Source organism: Gambusia affinis, linkage group LG05, assembly GCF_019740435.1.
Source record: "Gambusia affinis linkage group LG05, SWU_Gaff_1.0, whole genome shotgun sequence".
NCBI classification, from domain to species: Eukaryota; Metazoa; Chordata; class Actinopteri; order Cyprinodontiformes; family Poeciliidae; genus Gambusia; species Gambusia affinis.
Genome location: NC_057872.1, coordinates 18,503,152 through 18,519,080, shown reverse-complemented (window position 1 = coordinate 18,519,080; position 15,929 = coordinate 18,503,152). Strand labels below are relative to the sequence as shown.

The 15,929-nt window shown below is 44.5% G+C and overlaps 1 protein-coding gene across 2 annotated transcripts; it reads left to right on the top strand.

The window, feature by feature from the left end:
* The first annotated feature begins 777 nt into the window (after window positions 1-777).
* Window positions 778-15,873, top strand: atn1 (atrophin 1). Of its 2 annotated transcripts, none has more exons than XM_044116861.1 (10): window positions 778-1,069; window positions 4,135-4,254; window positions 4,604-4,705; window positions 5,030-5,149; window positions 5,281-8,066; window positions 8,855-9,065; window positions 9,205-10,708; window positions 12,419-12,562; window positions 12,707-12,887; window positions 15,753-15,873. In XM_044116861.1, the coding sequence occupies exons 2-10, from the start codon at window positions 4,228-4,230 to the stop codon at window positions 15,784-15,786; spliced, it is 5,109 nt and encodes a 1,702-aa protein (XP_043972796.1). In that variant the 5' UTR covers window positions 778-1,069; window positions 4,135-4,227; the 3' UTR covers window positions 15,787-15,873. The 2 variants fall into 2 exon arrangements, with proteins under 2 accessions (XP_043972796.1, XP_043972795.1); XM_044116860.1 differs by having other exon boundaries at window positions 12,419-12,586.
* Window positions 15,874-15,929: the final 56 nt, after the last annotated feature.

Sequence of the window (15,929 nt, the reverse complement as noted above, 5' to 3'; positions counted from 1 at the left end):
CCTCGGGCTGCTTGCTGCTGGTGGCGTTGATGATGATGAAGGAAGGCTGGAGCCACGCAGGCGCACCACGCACAGTCTCCGGACGGGTTGCCACGGTAACCACACAATAGGAGACGGGACAGGGGGCTGTGCGAAGGGGAGAGGAGAAGGAGTGAACGACAGGAGCGGGGAGGAGGAGGAGGTCTGCAGAGCCGCTTGACTGGACACACCGCTGCAACCCTCTCCCAGACAGACACATTCAACTGTTTCCAAACGAGTCCGAGGCTCCTTTGTTTAGACATAGTATAGAAAAATCTAGGAAGCGCACACATTTACCTACTAAAACCAGACATTTATGGTTTTGTTGTTGTTGTTTTTGCTCGTTGAGGTTTACTGCGGCGAGTTATTCAAGCTCTCCATGTATTAAAGGTGACTCTGGAGGGACTAGTCTAAGGAGACCCTCCCTCTTGATCCCCTCCCTCTTCAGAGTTTTGGCCCTCTCTCTGCGCCTCTCTACCTCCCTCCTCCTCTCTCCTCCTCCTCATGTCTCCCCCCTTCTCTCCTTATGCAAATCACGCCCTCACCACTCTCCCTTTCCCTCACCCGACGTGCATCTCTCTCTCTCTCTCTCTCTCTCTCTCTCTCTCTCTCTCTCACTCTCTCTCGCTAAATATTTTGACTGTAAGACTGGAGAGGGGGTACAAAAAAGTGCAAGTCGTCTTGAAGAAAGAGGGGGAAGAGAGAGAGATGGGGGGTGCAAAATAGGAAAAAAAAGGGGGGGGGGGGATAGAAAGGGGGTGGGGAAAAGGCATCAATTTGTACAGTCTGCAGTTGGCACCCCTGTTTTTTTTTTTCTCCCTGCAAGGAGTAGCAGGAGATTTCTTCTGCGTTATTGTTATGATCGGATCCCGCTGCAACATGAGCCAGCGCCAGGCTCTGCTGACAGACGCCTGGGCCCTGAGGTGTGCGTGTCGGCGTGCAACATAAAGCAAAAAAAAAAAAAAAAAAAAAAAAACACACACACACACACACATACACAAGGGGAGAAAGGGAAAGGCAAAGTGGGAGAACGCATCGCTGGATATTATAGGTAAGAAGCAGAAAATGGATTCTTACACTCCTCTGTTTGTGAGCCACGTTTGTTCTCACCATGCCATTTTTTGTACCTACTCTTTGTGCGCTAATCATCATCATCATCCTCATCATCACAATAGTCAATCTGCGTTGCTATATCTAAAAAATTATGTCCTGGCGAATAAATGCTGCACGACGCGGTGCATCCACATTCCTGCGAGGTAAAAAAAAAAAAAAAAAAAAAAAAAGGGGGTCTGAGGGAAGGCAAAGCAAATCGCCATTCCGATTCACCTTTTTTTTAACATGTGCATCGCTTTGAAAACAGACTGTGGAGTCATGTATGTGCTGCTGAACACGTCGCCGAGGAGCTGGCTGGCTGGCTGGGGCTCCGCTGTTGGTAGCATTTAGGCTGCAGCTATGCTCGGTCCCCCCCTCTGCATGTGTATCAGGAACATTTTTGCAGGAAGAAAAGAGTCGTTGCGGTGCACGATCGTTGGTGATGTAAGCAGAGCCACTGCATGCTGCTGCTTTGCATCACACACACACACACACCCACACACACACACACAGAGAAGAGGCCAGTTTGTTGATGATGCATGTGCTGCGAGTTGGTGGTGACAGTGCTGGTGTTTGATGACCGGTGGACCATTGGCAGGCCAGCAAGGATGCCACCTGTAACTGAGAGGCATTGTTTAGACCCCCTACTGGATGCTGCTGCTGCTGCTGCTGCTGCTGCGTTATTAATCAATTTATCTGCAGGTGAATTAAGGGACTATGCCTTTCGCCTTGGCTAGTACATGATTAGACAGACAGGAATAATTTGAGGAACACATATTTTGGTCCATTTTGAGAGGATAGTTAATTCAGTTGCTGCAGATTTGTTGGCATGCTTTGACATCTAAGCTATTCTTAATTTGTATCAAGGGGCCCAAAGTGTGCCAAAAACATATCCCCCTACACCAAAGGTTGGCAAGACTTAGTGATAAAATATGTTGGTCCAACACTTAGGTATAACCAGGCTGGACCTGCCTTTTGCCTTCAGAGCTACCATAATTCATTGTGGAATAGATTCAACTATGTATCAGAAACATTACTACAAGTTTTTGGTCCACATTGATGTAATAGCATCACGCAGCTGCTGCAGATTTATCTGCTTTTCATCTGTGATGCAAATCTTCATGTCCACCATATGCGAAAAGAGTTATTCTTTATTAAAATCTGGTGACTGTAGAGGCTTATTTAGTCATTGTCATTGTCAAGAAAGCAGTTTGAGATGATCTGATTTTGTGACATAATGCCCTTCATACTGGAAGTAGCCATCATAAGATGGGCACTCTATGTTTATAAACCAGCAGATACTGTCATTAGCGATACTCAGGTTGGCTCCACTTGAGGGGGTTTGTGCATCTGATCGAGATGCCTTCCTCTGGAGGCTTACTAGATAGATCTGACTGAGAGGACATCCCAGAGCAGAACCTGCTAGTTGATTACACTGGTGTAGCAACACATTGAGACCCCCAGAATGAGCAATAGTGTCACTGGGGAGAAGGATGTCGGGATTTCTTTATCTGAGACTCCAAACCAGTCTCAGATAAGTGAAACAATGGGGATACAAAAACTATAACCAACCTGAACAATTGAAACAAGACTGAAGGGATTCATGCTTTCATGTCGTCTATGACCCTAAGGTATCAATATGGCAGATGCTGTGGAGATTTGGTCGTCCTGTTCAACTTTAGTGTTATTTCCAGGTTTTTAGCTGACGGGAATTGTCTTCTGCTGTTGTAGTCATTTGCTTTGAGGGTCAAAGTGTTTTGTATTTGACTTTCCTTGGTTGTAACTAGTGGTAACTTGAGCTATCGTTGCCTTTCTGGCCCTATGAGCCATTCTGCCTTCAACAAAGCGTTTCTGTCCCCATAACTACCGCTTGCTTGATATTTTCTCTCCCAACTCTCCATAAACCAGGAACACGGTCATGTGTGACAGTTCTGCAGATCAACAGTTTCTGAAATAATCAGACCAGCTCGCCTGACACAAACAACTATTTGTTCAGAATCTCTTAAATATTGTTGCCGGTGCTTTGAACTTTATCATTTCCTCCTTAGCACATCTAGATGCATAAATACATGGAGTTGCTGACATGTGATTGGCTAAGTTGCTATTTATTTTTGTAAGCAATTGAACAGGTGTGACTAATAAAGAGACCAGTGAGTGCATATTCATTAAAATCAGTGATTGTTACTTTCCTGATTTCACACTTGCTGCAGGAGCCTTTTATTTAATTAATGTATGTGTAATAAAGCTGCTACATGACTCACCTACAGTGTTCATACACTCTGGTTCTACTCTAGCTGTTCTTTCTTTTCTCTTACAACCCTGCACACTATTTTTAACCTCATTTAATATTCATGAGCCATTTTTTTCATCATAGTGGCACATGAATGAATGGATTAGACCAACCCGATGAGTGCCTACTGTTCACTGTCGAGGAGAACCACATGGAAAAAACCATCTTGACATTGTTTGTTCCGCTAATGGGTCGCTGAATAAATAAGCTTGTGATTCTTCTGACCATAACCAGGTCATGTGGGTTAACCACAAGTAGCTGTGGGTTGTTCTGGGGAAGGTGGAAGAAGGACGGGGGTTGTGGCTCTCATTCACAGAATGTCTCCTGCAGACTACATTCCAAAATGCCAGTATTCCAGTGCTGCCGCTCTACCAAACGGTGTATTCTGACAGTCGGAGTGGATGAACCTCTTGAGATTGTTGTTCTCCGTTGCTGTGCTGAAACCTAAGAGCAGAGAGGAGATTGTTTTGAGTGCAGCGAAGAGCAGTGGTGCCGATACAGTGTGGAGCATGCAGCGAATTTAAATGCTGTTTTTCTGCTCTTATAGTCTCGCATGTCTTTAAAAATGTCTCCAGTTCACAAACTCCCCTGCGAGTACAGACAGCAAAATGACGTCAATGACCACTGTGTCCTTTCATCGTGTTTTTTTAAATTTTTTTCACAAAAACATTGAGTACTTGAGCAGAATTCCCTTCAGGTTGACTCATGCCTTCTTCTCTTCTGCTTCTTTGCAGGTTTTTGTAGCTTTTGCAGTTGGTAAACAACTGGAACCAGTTCTGTTCCTGGAATGGCTTCTGTTGTGAAATGGACGTTATAAAGTAAAGACAATGAAAACAAGGACGCACAAAGAATCGGTATGTGCTAGGCCTAGCTTTTCTGTTTTTGTAGAATTGTATATACCTGCTTAATTTCTCAATGTTTGTCTTACTATGTCATAATTAGTAAGAAATTAGATAATTTTACAAAATGCCTGGTTAGTCATTCTCCCCTTCTTTTTGTTGTTGTTTCTGCCCTTTCTTCTTTTCTTCATTTTTCCCTTTACTACTGCTACCCTAAACTGCCGCTCCACCCCTTTTGTTTCAAATTACTCTCTTGTTTTTCTTTCAATTATCTCTTGTTCTCATTCTTTCTCTTCTCTAACATATAAACATTTAACACTTTGGACCACCCCACCATGTTTTCCGCTTTTGGTGGACTTTGCAGATGCCCATGCGCAGTGGGCGAAGGAGGGGGGCAAGTGAGGAGAGAAGGGGCAGGCGCCCACACACCAGTCCAACTCGCCCTGAACGCACCGACCGGCAGACGGTTAGAGCTCATCTCTTTGTGCTCATCGTTACCTCTCACTGTCTTGCCTGTAATAATATGCATGCATGCAAATGATAAAAGTCATGAAACAAAGAAAAACTGCCTGTTTTGAATTTGGTGTGTGTGAGTGAGTGAGTCATCACTATGGTTGCTACAGACATACCCTTGCAGTGTTAAGAACTGTTTAGCTAATTTTTTGTCAGCACGTTGAAACCTTTGATGCTTCATGTTTAAACGCATGCAGCTGCAGGCTTTGTTCTAAAAACAGATATGAGCCTATTATGGATTCAGTACAACAAAATTAAAAGTCTTGTGTTGTTTTAGCAAAGAGGTGGTGCTGAGGAACTGGCTGGAAATCGCTTCAGTTGCAGATCACAAGGACATGATTCATCAGAGAGTGAGGGGGAGGAACTTGTATCACCTCCAAAGAGACAGAAAGTTCAGGTTTGTGTTACATGTCGTCAGCTTCTTATATAAAGATCCCTTATTAAGCAACTTGCACCTTGCTGTCTTTGACAAAAATCTATTTTTGACTCTACCTCACTCTAAAGTTACAATTTATTTTCTTTTGTTAGGATTCAGCACCAAACCCAAATCCTCCAACATCAACACACTTGACTGAAAGCTCAACAACTTCCACTGTTCCACCTCCAACCTCAGCTGCAAGCCATTCTCGGGAGAGTGACAATGAAGATGGCCAATCCCAGGGCAGTAGGAGTTCAGCCGTAGGGAGCCTGGCCAATAGCAGTAGCAGCCTGAGTAGCGGGCGGGATATAGACCAGGACAATCGATCTTCATCTCCGAGTCTTTCCGCTTCCCCTTTGGGTAGCCTGGACTCTGATTCTGATGGACCCGATTCACCAAAGCAAGGAGAACGTGAGAAAGGTAAAGAGGTTGGTGCAGGGAAGGTGACCGGGGAGGATAGGAGAACGTTACGAGAGGGGAGAGGAGAAGAATCGTGTGGCGATGGAGAAAAACGAGATATAGAGACAATTGAAGATTCTTCATCTCTGAAGCCCCCTTCTACTCCCTGCTCTTCCTCTAGTCTAACTCCTTCTATTCGAGGAGGAGATTCATCAAATGACAGCAATAGTGGGAGGAAATCGTATTTCTCCCTGGACTCCAAATTGATGTGTAAAGTTGAGTATGGCTCACCAGCGGGTGTTGAAACCAACAGAATGACTTCCAAAGCCAGCACACAGTGCATAAACAAAACAACGATCTCTGGAGGAGAATTTTCACATAACAGCCCCAACATTCCCCATTCGTTGCCCCCTCCGCTTCCTCCTCCACCTGCCCTGAAGCCTTTGGAGCTTGGGGGACAAAACCTGCCGGCTGAGGTTAAGACAGAAAGAGACAAAACTGAAAAAACAGAGAAACTCATGGACAAGGCTCAGTCCACGCCTCCTTCTCTGCTGCCACAGTGCGGCCCACAGCCCCTGTCCCAGTCCCAGTCTCAGACCCAGCCCTCTAGCCATCCTCACCACTACAGCTCCAGTTGGCAGGGCGGGGCAACAACTGGTTGCCAGGGGAGCTGGGGCTACTCCCGCTATCCTGGCAGCCACCACCCACAGCACCAGCCCCCTGTGCAGCAGCAGCAACTTCCCTCCGTCTACAACCCGCCATCCTCTCGTCACCCCTCTTACCTTCCCCATCCTCACCCCCATCCTCACAGAGAGTATCTTCCCAGGTACGCTGGAGGGGGGGGGGACAGAGAGAGGGGCCCCACAGGAGAGAGAGAGCGGGGAGTAAGAGGAGAGTGTGGTGGGAGAGAGATCACGAGAGAGTTTTCTACTCCAGTTGGCAACAGCAGCAACAGTAATGGAGGGGGGAGTAGTAATAATAGCTGTGGTGCAATGAGTGTCCCCAACAACATTCCAGCTAGGGAATTTGGGGGGATGCCCGTAGGGCAGAACAGGGAGTACCAAGGCTCAGGAAGAGATGGACCCAACTTAGGTCCAGATCGAAGAGACTTTGGTTCAGCATTCAGGGACAGGGAGCGCGAAAGGGAGCGGGAAGGAGGAAGGGAGTTTAATCTGCCAAATCAAAATCAGAATAGAGACTTTGGGCCCACAGGACCTGCAGGGGGGCACCCAAGAGACAAAGATGGCAACAGATGGAGTGAGTTTGGGAGCCAGACAAGAGAGGTTGTGAGCAACAGCAACCCTAATAACAACTCCATACCACAGGGGAACCCCCCAAGTTCAACCAGTGGTCTACCAGTCGCCCCCATGCTGAACCGTGACCCACCTGCGTCACCCCAAAACAACCTCAATCACCCTTCTCATTCCTCTCTTCCCCAGCATCCCCATTCTCATCCCCCAAATTCATCCAACAGGGATTTCCCTCCACCCATGGACCAGACACAAATGCCTTCAACAGGAGCAGATCACTTCCACAGAGACTATCCTCCAAATGGAGGAAAAGACTTTCCAGCTGGGGCACCTCCTTCTGCTGGCACAAATCGAGAGTACCTAAGCTCCCCTGGAGTGACTCCAAACCTGGGACGAGAGTACCCAGGGACAGGAGGAACGCAACATGCCCACCCACCTCACCCCCACTTCCAGCCTGGGCCCAAAGACAGAGAGAGGGATTCAAACCTGCGAGAGTCTGCTCTCTACCAAAGCCGTGGAGGCCCTAATCAGCCTCCTGCACTCTCTCCTTCCTCCTCTTCCAGCCTTCACGGACAATACCCACATCCGCCTCCTCAGCCACCTGTACACCCCCCTCAAAGCTCCCATTCCCAGGCACCCCAATCAACTATGGGACCTAGTACACGTCCTCCACACTATCAGTCCTCTGCTCAAACTCCTCCAATACCTCTGTCTCCCTTACCTAGCCCATCTACCAATCAGATGGGAGCCTTCTCATCCTTTCCCTCTAGTTCTTCCTCTGCACCCACCTCACAACTTCCCGTTCCAGGTGTGTCATCCAGCTGTTCACCTGGATGCCGCCCTTCGTCTTTCCATGGGACTTTGAACAATCATCCTCAGTTCAGTGGCACCTATCACTCCAACGGAAGCAATGGCAGCACCATGGCAAACAGCAGTAGCAACAGTAGCGCAGTCAGCAGTAGCAGCCACACAAACTCACAGGCACCCTCACCTCAGAATGTCTCGAAGGCACCACCACCTCTCAGTAACTCCACCAACAACAACAGCAACGTCTCAACACCTGCCTTGACCTCATCACTTCCTGGTGTGGAGGGACCTTCAGACTCAGGTCTACCTCCAACAGCCGTCATCAAGGAGGAACCACCAGAGGACCGGGAAGAAACTGAAAGCCCTCCCCCAGTGTTAAGAAGTCCCTCACCTGAACCAAAACATGTGGATATTCCTATTCACGCCAGCCAATCAGCACGGTAAAATCATACTGGAATAAAGAGCCTTGCAAAAGTATTAATACCGCTGAGATTTTTCACATTTAACATTTTATCACACTAGGCCCGGGGTGCCCAAGTCCAGTCCTCAAGAGCTACTACTCTGCAACTTTCCGATGCATCCCTTCTCCAACACACCTGAATCAAATGAATGGTTCCTTACCAGGCCTAGTCAGAGCTGAATGACTGCTGGTGAGGGAGCTCAGCCATTTGTTCCCAGTCTGGTGGAATAAGAATGCCTCTAAAAGTTGCAGGACAGTAGCTTTCGAGGACTGGACTTGAGCACGCTATACTCACAAACTTGTATGTATTTCTTTGGATTTTATGTGATATACAAACATAAAATACAGTATAATTTTGTAATGAATGTAAAATTGGTAATTATCTTTAGAGTATTTTAGAAATAAAAATCTGAGGACATGCTAATATATTCAGCCGTGCTTGAGTTAATACCTTTTCCTGTATTTAGTCCTTTGGTGTGTGTATCTACTATCTTTTTGCTCATGAAGATGCTTCTCTTTCTTTTTTCAAAACAGACTGAGTCACATTTCAATACTTTTAACTGCTATTGTCATTTAGATATTGGACTTGTGTCTCCTTGTGACAAACTGCTCTGCTTTACACATATTCACACATAAAATCCAAAAAAAGTTCACTGAAGTTTGTGGTTGTTATGTGAAAAAGTTCAAGAGACGTATTGCAAAGTGCTTTTAATTCTTAACATCAGACTGACTCCTAATAGTTGTAAACACTATGTCCAATGATTCTAGGTTTCACAAGGTCCTTGACAGAGGCAGTGGCAACTCTTGTGCCCGCAGCGATGTCCTCTTTGTCCCATTGGATGGCTCCAAACTGTGGAAAAAGAGGAACGAGATGATTGAAAGAGCTCGCAGGGAAGTTGAGCAGAGGGCCAGAGACCTGAGAGAGAAAGAAAGGGAACGGGAACGAGAGCGTGAGAGAGAATTGGATCGGCATCTTCAGGTGTGCACATTTCAGCGTGATAATTATGTCCAGTGTCAGGTTTTATGGATTTGATGTAGATTAAATTAATCTGTTGAAAGGAAGGGAGGAACGTAGGTCATATACACATGATTTACTGTCTGTCTGTTTTCTCTTTCAGCACCAGAAGGATGTTAGTGCTGCCGGAGGGGGACGCCAGGGTTCCTCGCTCTTCTTCCCCCCCTCGTCCTCCATCATTCTTGACCCTTCCTCTTCCTCCGCCTCTTCCTCCGCCAACGTAGTCGCCCACCCTCCCGTTCACCCCCAGCATCACCCCTCACATCCACACGCTCATCTTCCACCGACACATCATCTCCACCCCTCTCTGTCCCACGCTATTCCCCACTCCCTCCTCTTACCCACCATGGGTGGGGCATCGGCAGTGGTTGGTGGGCCTCAGGGGGCCCTGGGGATTGGGTTAGGAGGTCCATATTTAGGACCTGACACACCAGCCCTGAGAACCCTGAGCGAATACGCTCGCCCACATGCTATGTCTCCTCTTGGTGCAGCGAGTCGTGCTCAGGCACACCACCCTCAAGTTCACCATGGTCACTCCCATGTCCACCCCTCATTCTTCCTCCCTCAATTACAAAACCATGCTTTGAGCCACCCACACCACCTACCCACCGATGCAGCAACAGCGGCAGCCATCTTGGGCTTTTTGTACGGTGGCAGCCTTGAAGGTGGTCCAGGTGTGCCAGGGCACCCTGGGATGGCCGGGGGGCCCGTACCAGGAGGAATTGGCGGTGCAGGTTTGGGAGGCATGGGTTTCCCTCACGCAATGGCAGCTCATCGAGATCGGCTAAAGCCTGGATTTGAGTTTAAGAGTGATGAGCGGGTTTATCCTGCGGGATCTATACCTGACCCTGCAGCTATTGCGCTTGCTCATTCGCATGCGCATGCCCACAGCAACGCCCATGCACATGCTCACTCCCTGCTGCTTGCAGGAGGGGCAGCAGCTAATGAAGTATCACTCTACGGCACTCCTCCTCCTCCAGCTCCACCTGGACCTCCACACCTTCAAAACCCAACCCTGGCACAAGTAACCCGACCTCCACAACCTCCTGCTCCACAGTCACTGCCTAATCCGCCTCCTTCATCCCTCCTTCCACCTTCCCTCCCCTCTCACCCTTCATCTGCCCCACTGGCCGCCCCCTCTGCCCCGGCACCACCTTCTGCACCTTCATCCGCTCCTCCTCAACCTGCTCCACCTACCTCCAACTCTTCCTCACTTCATCACCCAGTGCCCCACTCTTCTTTCCCTAACTCCCTGTCCTCTCATGTGCCTCCGCCTCCTGCCCCAGCTGCTCCGCCCGAGACTTATCCGACTCCCACGCGCTCCCCTGCCTCGTACGAGCGTGACAGGAGCGGAGCGAGGGAACGGGAGAGGGAGCGGGACAGAGCAGCTTTGCCGGCCTTTGGGGACAGAGAGCGAGAAAGAGAGAGGGAGCGAGAAAGGGGAGGAAGTGGGGGAGGCGGAGGAGCAGGAGGGGGGAATGGAGGCGGAACAGGGGGAGGAGGTGGAGGAGAGAACCTGGGGCGTCTTCAGATGTTGAATGTGACGCCTCATCATCACCAGCATTCACACATCCACTCACATCTTCACCTGCACCAGCAAGACACAGGTACCAACTGCTATTACCGTTGCTGTCCGAGTCCGAGTCAGCTCACACCACAAACCTCAGATCTGTCACTATGAGCAACGTTAGACACAAAACACTACTTCAAAACAGCTGCTTAGTTAGTAATTAACAGAGGATGCTGTTGACAGCAAACTCAAAATGCAACAAAAGTCCCAAACTCAAAGAGTCAAACTTTGTTCTCACTTACAAAGATTGTAAGTGATTACACAGCAGCCAAAAAACTGTCTGTGGTTTTTCAGCTGTTTTAGGGTCATTTTGATGTGCTGAATCCAAAAGTCCCATTGGTTTTGCTCAATCTGGTCAACTTTCTGAACTATGGAGCAACATGAGCATCAAAATGCACGACTTGTTCTCACATATGGATCGGTTTGCTGAGAGTCTGGGATCAATGAGTGACGAGCAGGAGGAGTGAGTCCATCAGGACAGAAAAGAGATGGAGGATTTCACACAATGAAGACATAATGTTCAAGTTACATGTCCTTACCTTTACTAGTGTTTATTGTACAATTTACAGAAATCCAAGTTTGTCAGGAAACTTTTTTTTCTCCTAAGACCTTTCTTGGATGATAATGTCACAAGAATGTAATTTTTATAAAAACCGAACCTGATTGAGAAAAATGGGTGTCATTTTTGGATTCATAGATGCAAAAGAGTCTTAATTCAGTGGAAATAAAACAGACAATTTAACAAAAATTATTTTTTTTATCTCAGTATTAAATATTTTAAAAATATTTTAAAAAATATTATTTCTGAAGGTTCCAGTATTTTTCTGATCAGTATTGATCATTACATTTCTTAATTTCACATAAACAACCTATAAGAAACAAACAATACAGGATTGTTTCAAACATGGATCTTTATTTAGCAAGATTGCTGTACACTGACCATGGAGTAATTTGATGTGGTTAGTGTTTTTCTGAAATGATCTTTCTTTCTTTAGATGGCTGAATCCGTTTAAAAGTTGTTTCTTTTAGTCAGAGTACACACATACTCCATGTCGTTTTAAAAAATAATACCGTATATAGGGGATAAGTTTTAGAAAAGTTTTCATCCATATGAACCCGCACAGATCCGCCACTGAGCGTCGTTTTTAAACACACCAAACCCAGAAGTATAACGCAAAGCTACAACCCGCCAGCCAATCAGGATGCTTCAAAGCAACCATAACTTCCTGTAAGGAGATTCATTTATAAAGCCAGGTATATGGGTTGAAGTACTTTAGATAGTGTATTAGAATATAGTTAATAAGAAACTAAGACAATGTCAATTGGGAATCATGTCATAGATTGTAATGACGTCTACACACGTAAACATGAACACAGAGTTTTCTCAAATCGCCACTTTGTTTAGAGTTTTCATCAATAATCATTTTTAGTGATATCAGACAGAGTTTTTGTGTGAATGAAAAGCCAAAACGTATAAAAATGCATCAGTTTCTCTACATATTAGGCCAGATTTGGACTAGCGCTTATTCTCCTCTCGCTTGTTTGAATGTTTTCTACATTTAGTTGTCTGGAATAAAACCAAATAAAAGTCGTGGGATTAAATATTTGAATCATGTTCAGCAATATTCCCCGACTGTCTTTTGGTCTGACCTAATAAAAGCTCCTGTCTGTGAAACGTCTTCTGAAGATCCTGCTTTGACTCACTTTAAATGTGTCCTGTATTTCCTATTACATCACTGGCATCCAGCGGCGGGCGGGGTTCACCCCCTGATGGACCCGTTGGCGTCGGGGTCTCCTTTGGCTCGCCTTCCTTACCCAGGAGCAGCGCTCGGCACGCCCATCCTGGCTCACCCCCTCACTGACAGCGAGGTGCTTCGCCAACAGCTGTTCGGTGAGGAGAAGGCTCCTCGTCCATGTACTCGTTCAGTTTTCTTCTCTAACAACAACACAGTGCTAAAAGCCATTACGGTCATGCCGCTTTACTCTCGACGGTGACCTCTGACCCTCTTTTTTCCAACTCTTGCTGTGGGGACAGGTGCTCCTTTCCGTGACTTGCCCCAGCCTTCCTCCCTCACTGGTCCCATGTCAGCGGCCCATCAGCTCCAGGCCATGCAGCAGGCCCAGAGCGCGGAGCTGCAGATCCAGAGACTGGCCCTGGAACAGCAGTGGATCCACCACCATCACCACCACTCCCTCACACAGGACGAGTATTACAGGTGCTAAAGCCGTCTGTCCGTTCTGTCTAAACTGCAATCGATTATTCCTACGATCAACTGGAAAAAAAATTATAATAATAAGCTTTTTGCAAATGTTTCAGTTAACCACTTAAGCCTTTTTTATACAATACATTACATTAAAAGATGCAAAGAAACAACTGAAATTCACCTTTTAAATAAAAAAAATAATCATTTTGTCGCCTAAAATGCAATAACACAGTATTCCTTTAGTGAAAGCTTGATAATCTTTAGTAAAAATCAGCTGGTAATTCATAGTTTTGTTTTTTAATGACAAGAAGTAGTAAATAAGCTTCTTCCTCTTTTGGACATGCTATGTTGACATTCTGTTTTGTTTTATGTTGCATTATTTTCATGGTTATTTTACTTTGTTTTTGGTTTATTTGTGTTGTTGCTTATGTTAGTTTCTATTGTTTTACTCATATCTGAAATACGTTACCTCAACCCTTTCTGCTACACTTCGCATCAGTACAGTATTGGAGTAATCGTTTGGATTAACTGATTAATAATTGGATAAAAAAAAGAGTTGCTTGGTGGGAGATGGTTTTGTATATTTTTTTACAGAATTTGACAAAAACTAAAACTTTACCAGGTGAGAAGTTTTGGGTAGAACATATTTACCCAAAACTAAATATGCTCTATTTAATTACAAGAAACGTTTTTGTAAAATTGTGGCTTATTTGCTGTTTAATTACATGTATGCTGGGCTGTCATTTTAACTGGAAAACCTTTTTTTCCAGTTTGAGATGTTGTCTTTAAGTTAGCTTTAAACTGTAAAATGTTTAAAGCAATGTTTTCTATGGAGCTAAACTAGGACCGTAAATGTTGTTCAAAAGAAGGAAAATAAAAAATAAAACTTGAAAAAGTTGAAACTGAAAAAGATTTTCAAAACTGCTTTCCAGATTTTTTTAAAAAATTTATATTTTCAACAAACTTTATGGCCCCAATTTAAAGGAAACCTCTGAAGAAAATCTGTTGCACTGAATTTTATTTAGGCGTATTTTAGTTTAGAGGGAAACATTTAAATCCACCCCACACTTTTGTTGCTTTATTTTACCTCCACTTCAGAATTATGCTCTAATCACATAAATCCCAGTAAAATACATTAAAGTTAGAGGCTGCAATGTGACAAAAAATAAGATAAAAATGCTTTTGCAAGGCTGATCAGCTGCAACTTTTGAAAATGTCGACCTGCCTTGAAGTTGTTCTCCACAAAGACACTTTAAAGAACGGTTTCTGATGATGATTGCTCTCTTCTTCTTGCCTCCTGAATCTTATAAAACAGGTTTTGCTTCAACATAATCACCCAAACACACTGTTGGGCCTACTGCCATACAAAAGTATTGATTTTACTTTAGAGAAGCAAAACTGATGCAGAGTGTTTTAACGTCAATGAGTATCCTGTTTGCTTTTGGTTCTGCTATGCAGTGACTTTTTTTGATTTAATCAAGGCCTACGGAAAAATCTCAATTCTAAATTATGTTAATAATTCGGGTATAAGCTTCAATTATAAAGCCCGGGTTTTGATCTCAAATGTGGAAAGCTTCAGATTAAGCCTGTCCTAAATCCCGGACTGAAAGTTTTAAACCACCAATAATTTGTTTAGATTTTGCTTCCAGGCAGCCAGACGTTGTTATAAACTTTTAAAATAAAAGATTTTCTATTTGCTTTTTCACTTATTTTCTGTCAGGGACTCGATCAGGTTGTTGTGCAGTTTTATCTCTAATAAATTTAAAATGTAAAACAAAGAAAAACAGAACAAGAGATTCAGTGACTTTTACTCCAAGGCAGACTAGATGCATATTTTAGGGGGTTTTTCTGGAGTATTTTTCTAACTGAATATTTCTTGTGTTTAGCACAAAAGCGACAGAGTAGATTGACATTTGTTGATCTTTACTCTGTGTATGAGAGGAAAGGATGAAAGATTACAACCTGTAGTAAAAAACACAATTTATGTCATTGTATATAAATACTGAAACTGAATTAAAATCACTTTTAACTAATAAGAAGGTTGGAATAATCTGACTTTCTCCAGTAAATAAAGCCAATCTTTTGATTCAAGTGTTTCTCTCTGTTGAATTCTCTCTTGAATTGAATATTTCCACTCAGGTTGACAGATTTGATTTATGTATTTGAAAGCAAACTGTAAAAACTGAGGCTTAAATTAGGGAAAATCGGATCAGATGTCCTTTTTTTTTGGGAGACTGGTAGATCTTCTCTACCTTAGCCAATGACTAAAAATCAGCCTCTGTCTTCTTCTGCTCTGCTGTGATCAAAGTTTGACTGACAAGTCACGTCTGCATTTAACAATCATCATCCCACTTTTACCAACTCAGCCACTTTCTTGCTTTATTTAGCAACATTTCAGACAAAAAAAACGGAATCGGCCAAAAAGCTGCTGTCGGTTTAAGTAATTTGTTGGTAAACAAAATTGCAGAACAGGAAGATGGCCAAAACCAAAGGTCATCACAAAGCTTCACCTTTCCGTTTCCTGGGATGCCTCTGCTCCGCTACATTGATTTGGTTCTGGTTTCTGCAGGGGAACTAGAAAAGTATCTTTCAGTGGAAATGCACCTTTAGGGCTGCCAAGAGTTAACCACAGCGTCTTCTTTAAAAAAAACAAATAAAAGTACTCAAACGAAAGGTTGGATTTTTCTACTTTTTCCGTGTGAGATCATGCTGCATCTTAGAAATGCTTGCCATGTGTCTGGAGGATGCTACCAAAAACCTTACAATCTGTAAAGGTGCATCAGTGAACCACATGTAATGATGCTGATCTTTCCATTAATGTAAACTTGAGCTCATTTCTTCTTGGTTTTTTTTGTTTTTTTTTCTTTTATCTTTCAGTCACCTGAAGAAAGAGAGTGACAAGACCCTGTGAGGGAGGGGACACGACGCAGAGCGGCTCGGGCAAGAAGTAGAAACAAAACACGTGAATCTGTGCAAGAACAGACTGAATCAAGAAAAACGAAAAGAAAAAGAAAAGCACTGAAAACAAAGACGGAACTTATCAAACTGAACCTG

What these genes read in the sequence shown, in the direction of transcription:
- atn1 (XM_044116860.1), top strand. Translation starts at nt 4,228, where the DNA reads ATGAAAACAAGGACGCACAAAGAATCG. An exon ending in GGAGAAGGCTCCTCGTCCAT is followed by an intron (nt 12,587 to 12,706) that starts GTACTCGTTCAG and finishes CTGTGGGGACAG; the next exon opens with GTGCTCCTTTCCGTGACTTG. An exon ending in ACACAGGACGAGTATTACAG is followed by an intron (nt 12,888 to 15,752) that starts GTGCTAAAGCCG and finishes TTTATCTTTCAG; the next exon opens with TCACCTGAAGAAAGAGAGTG.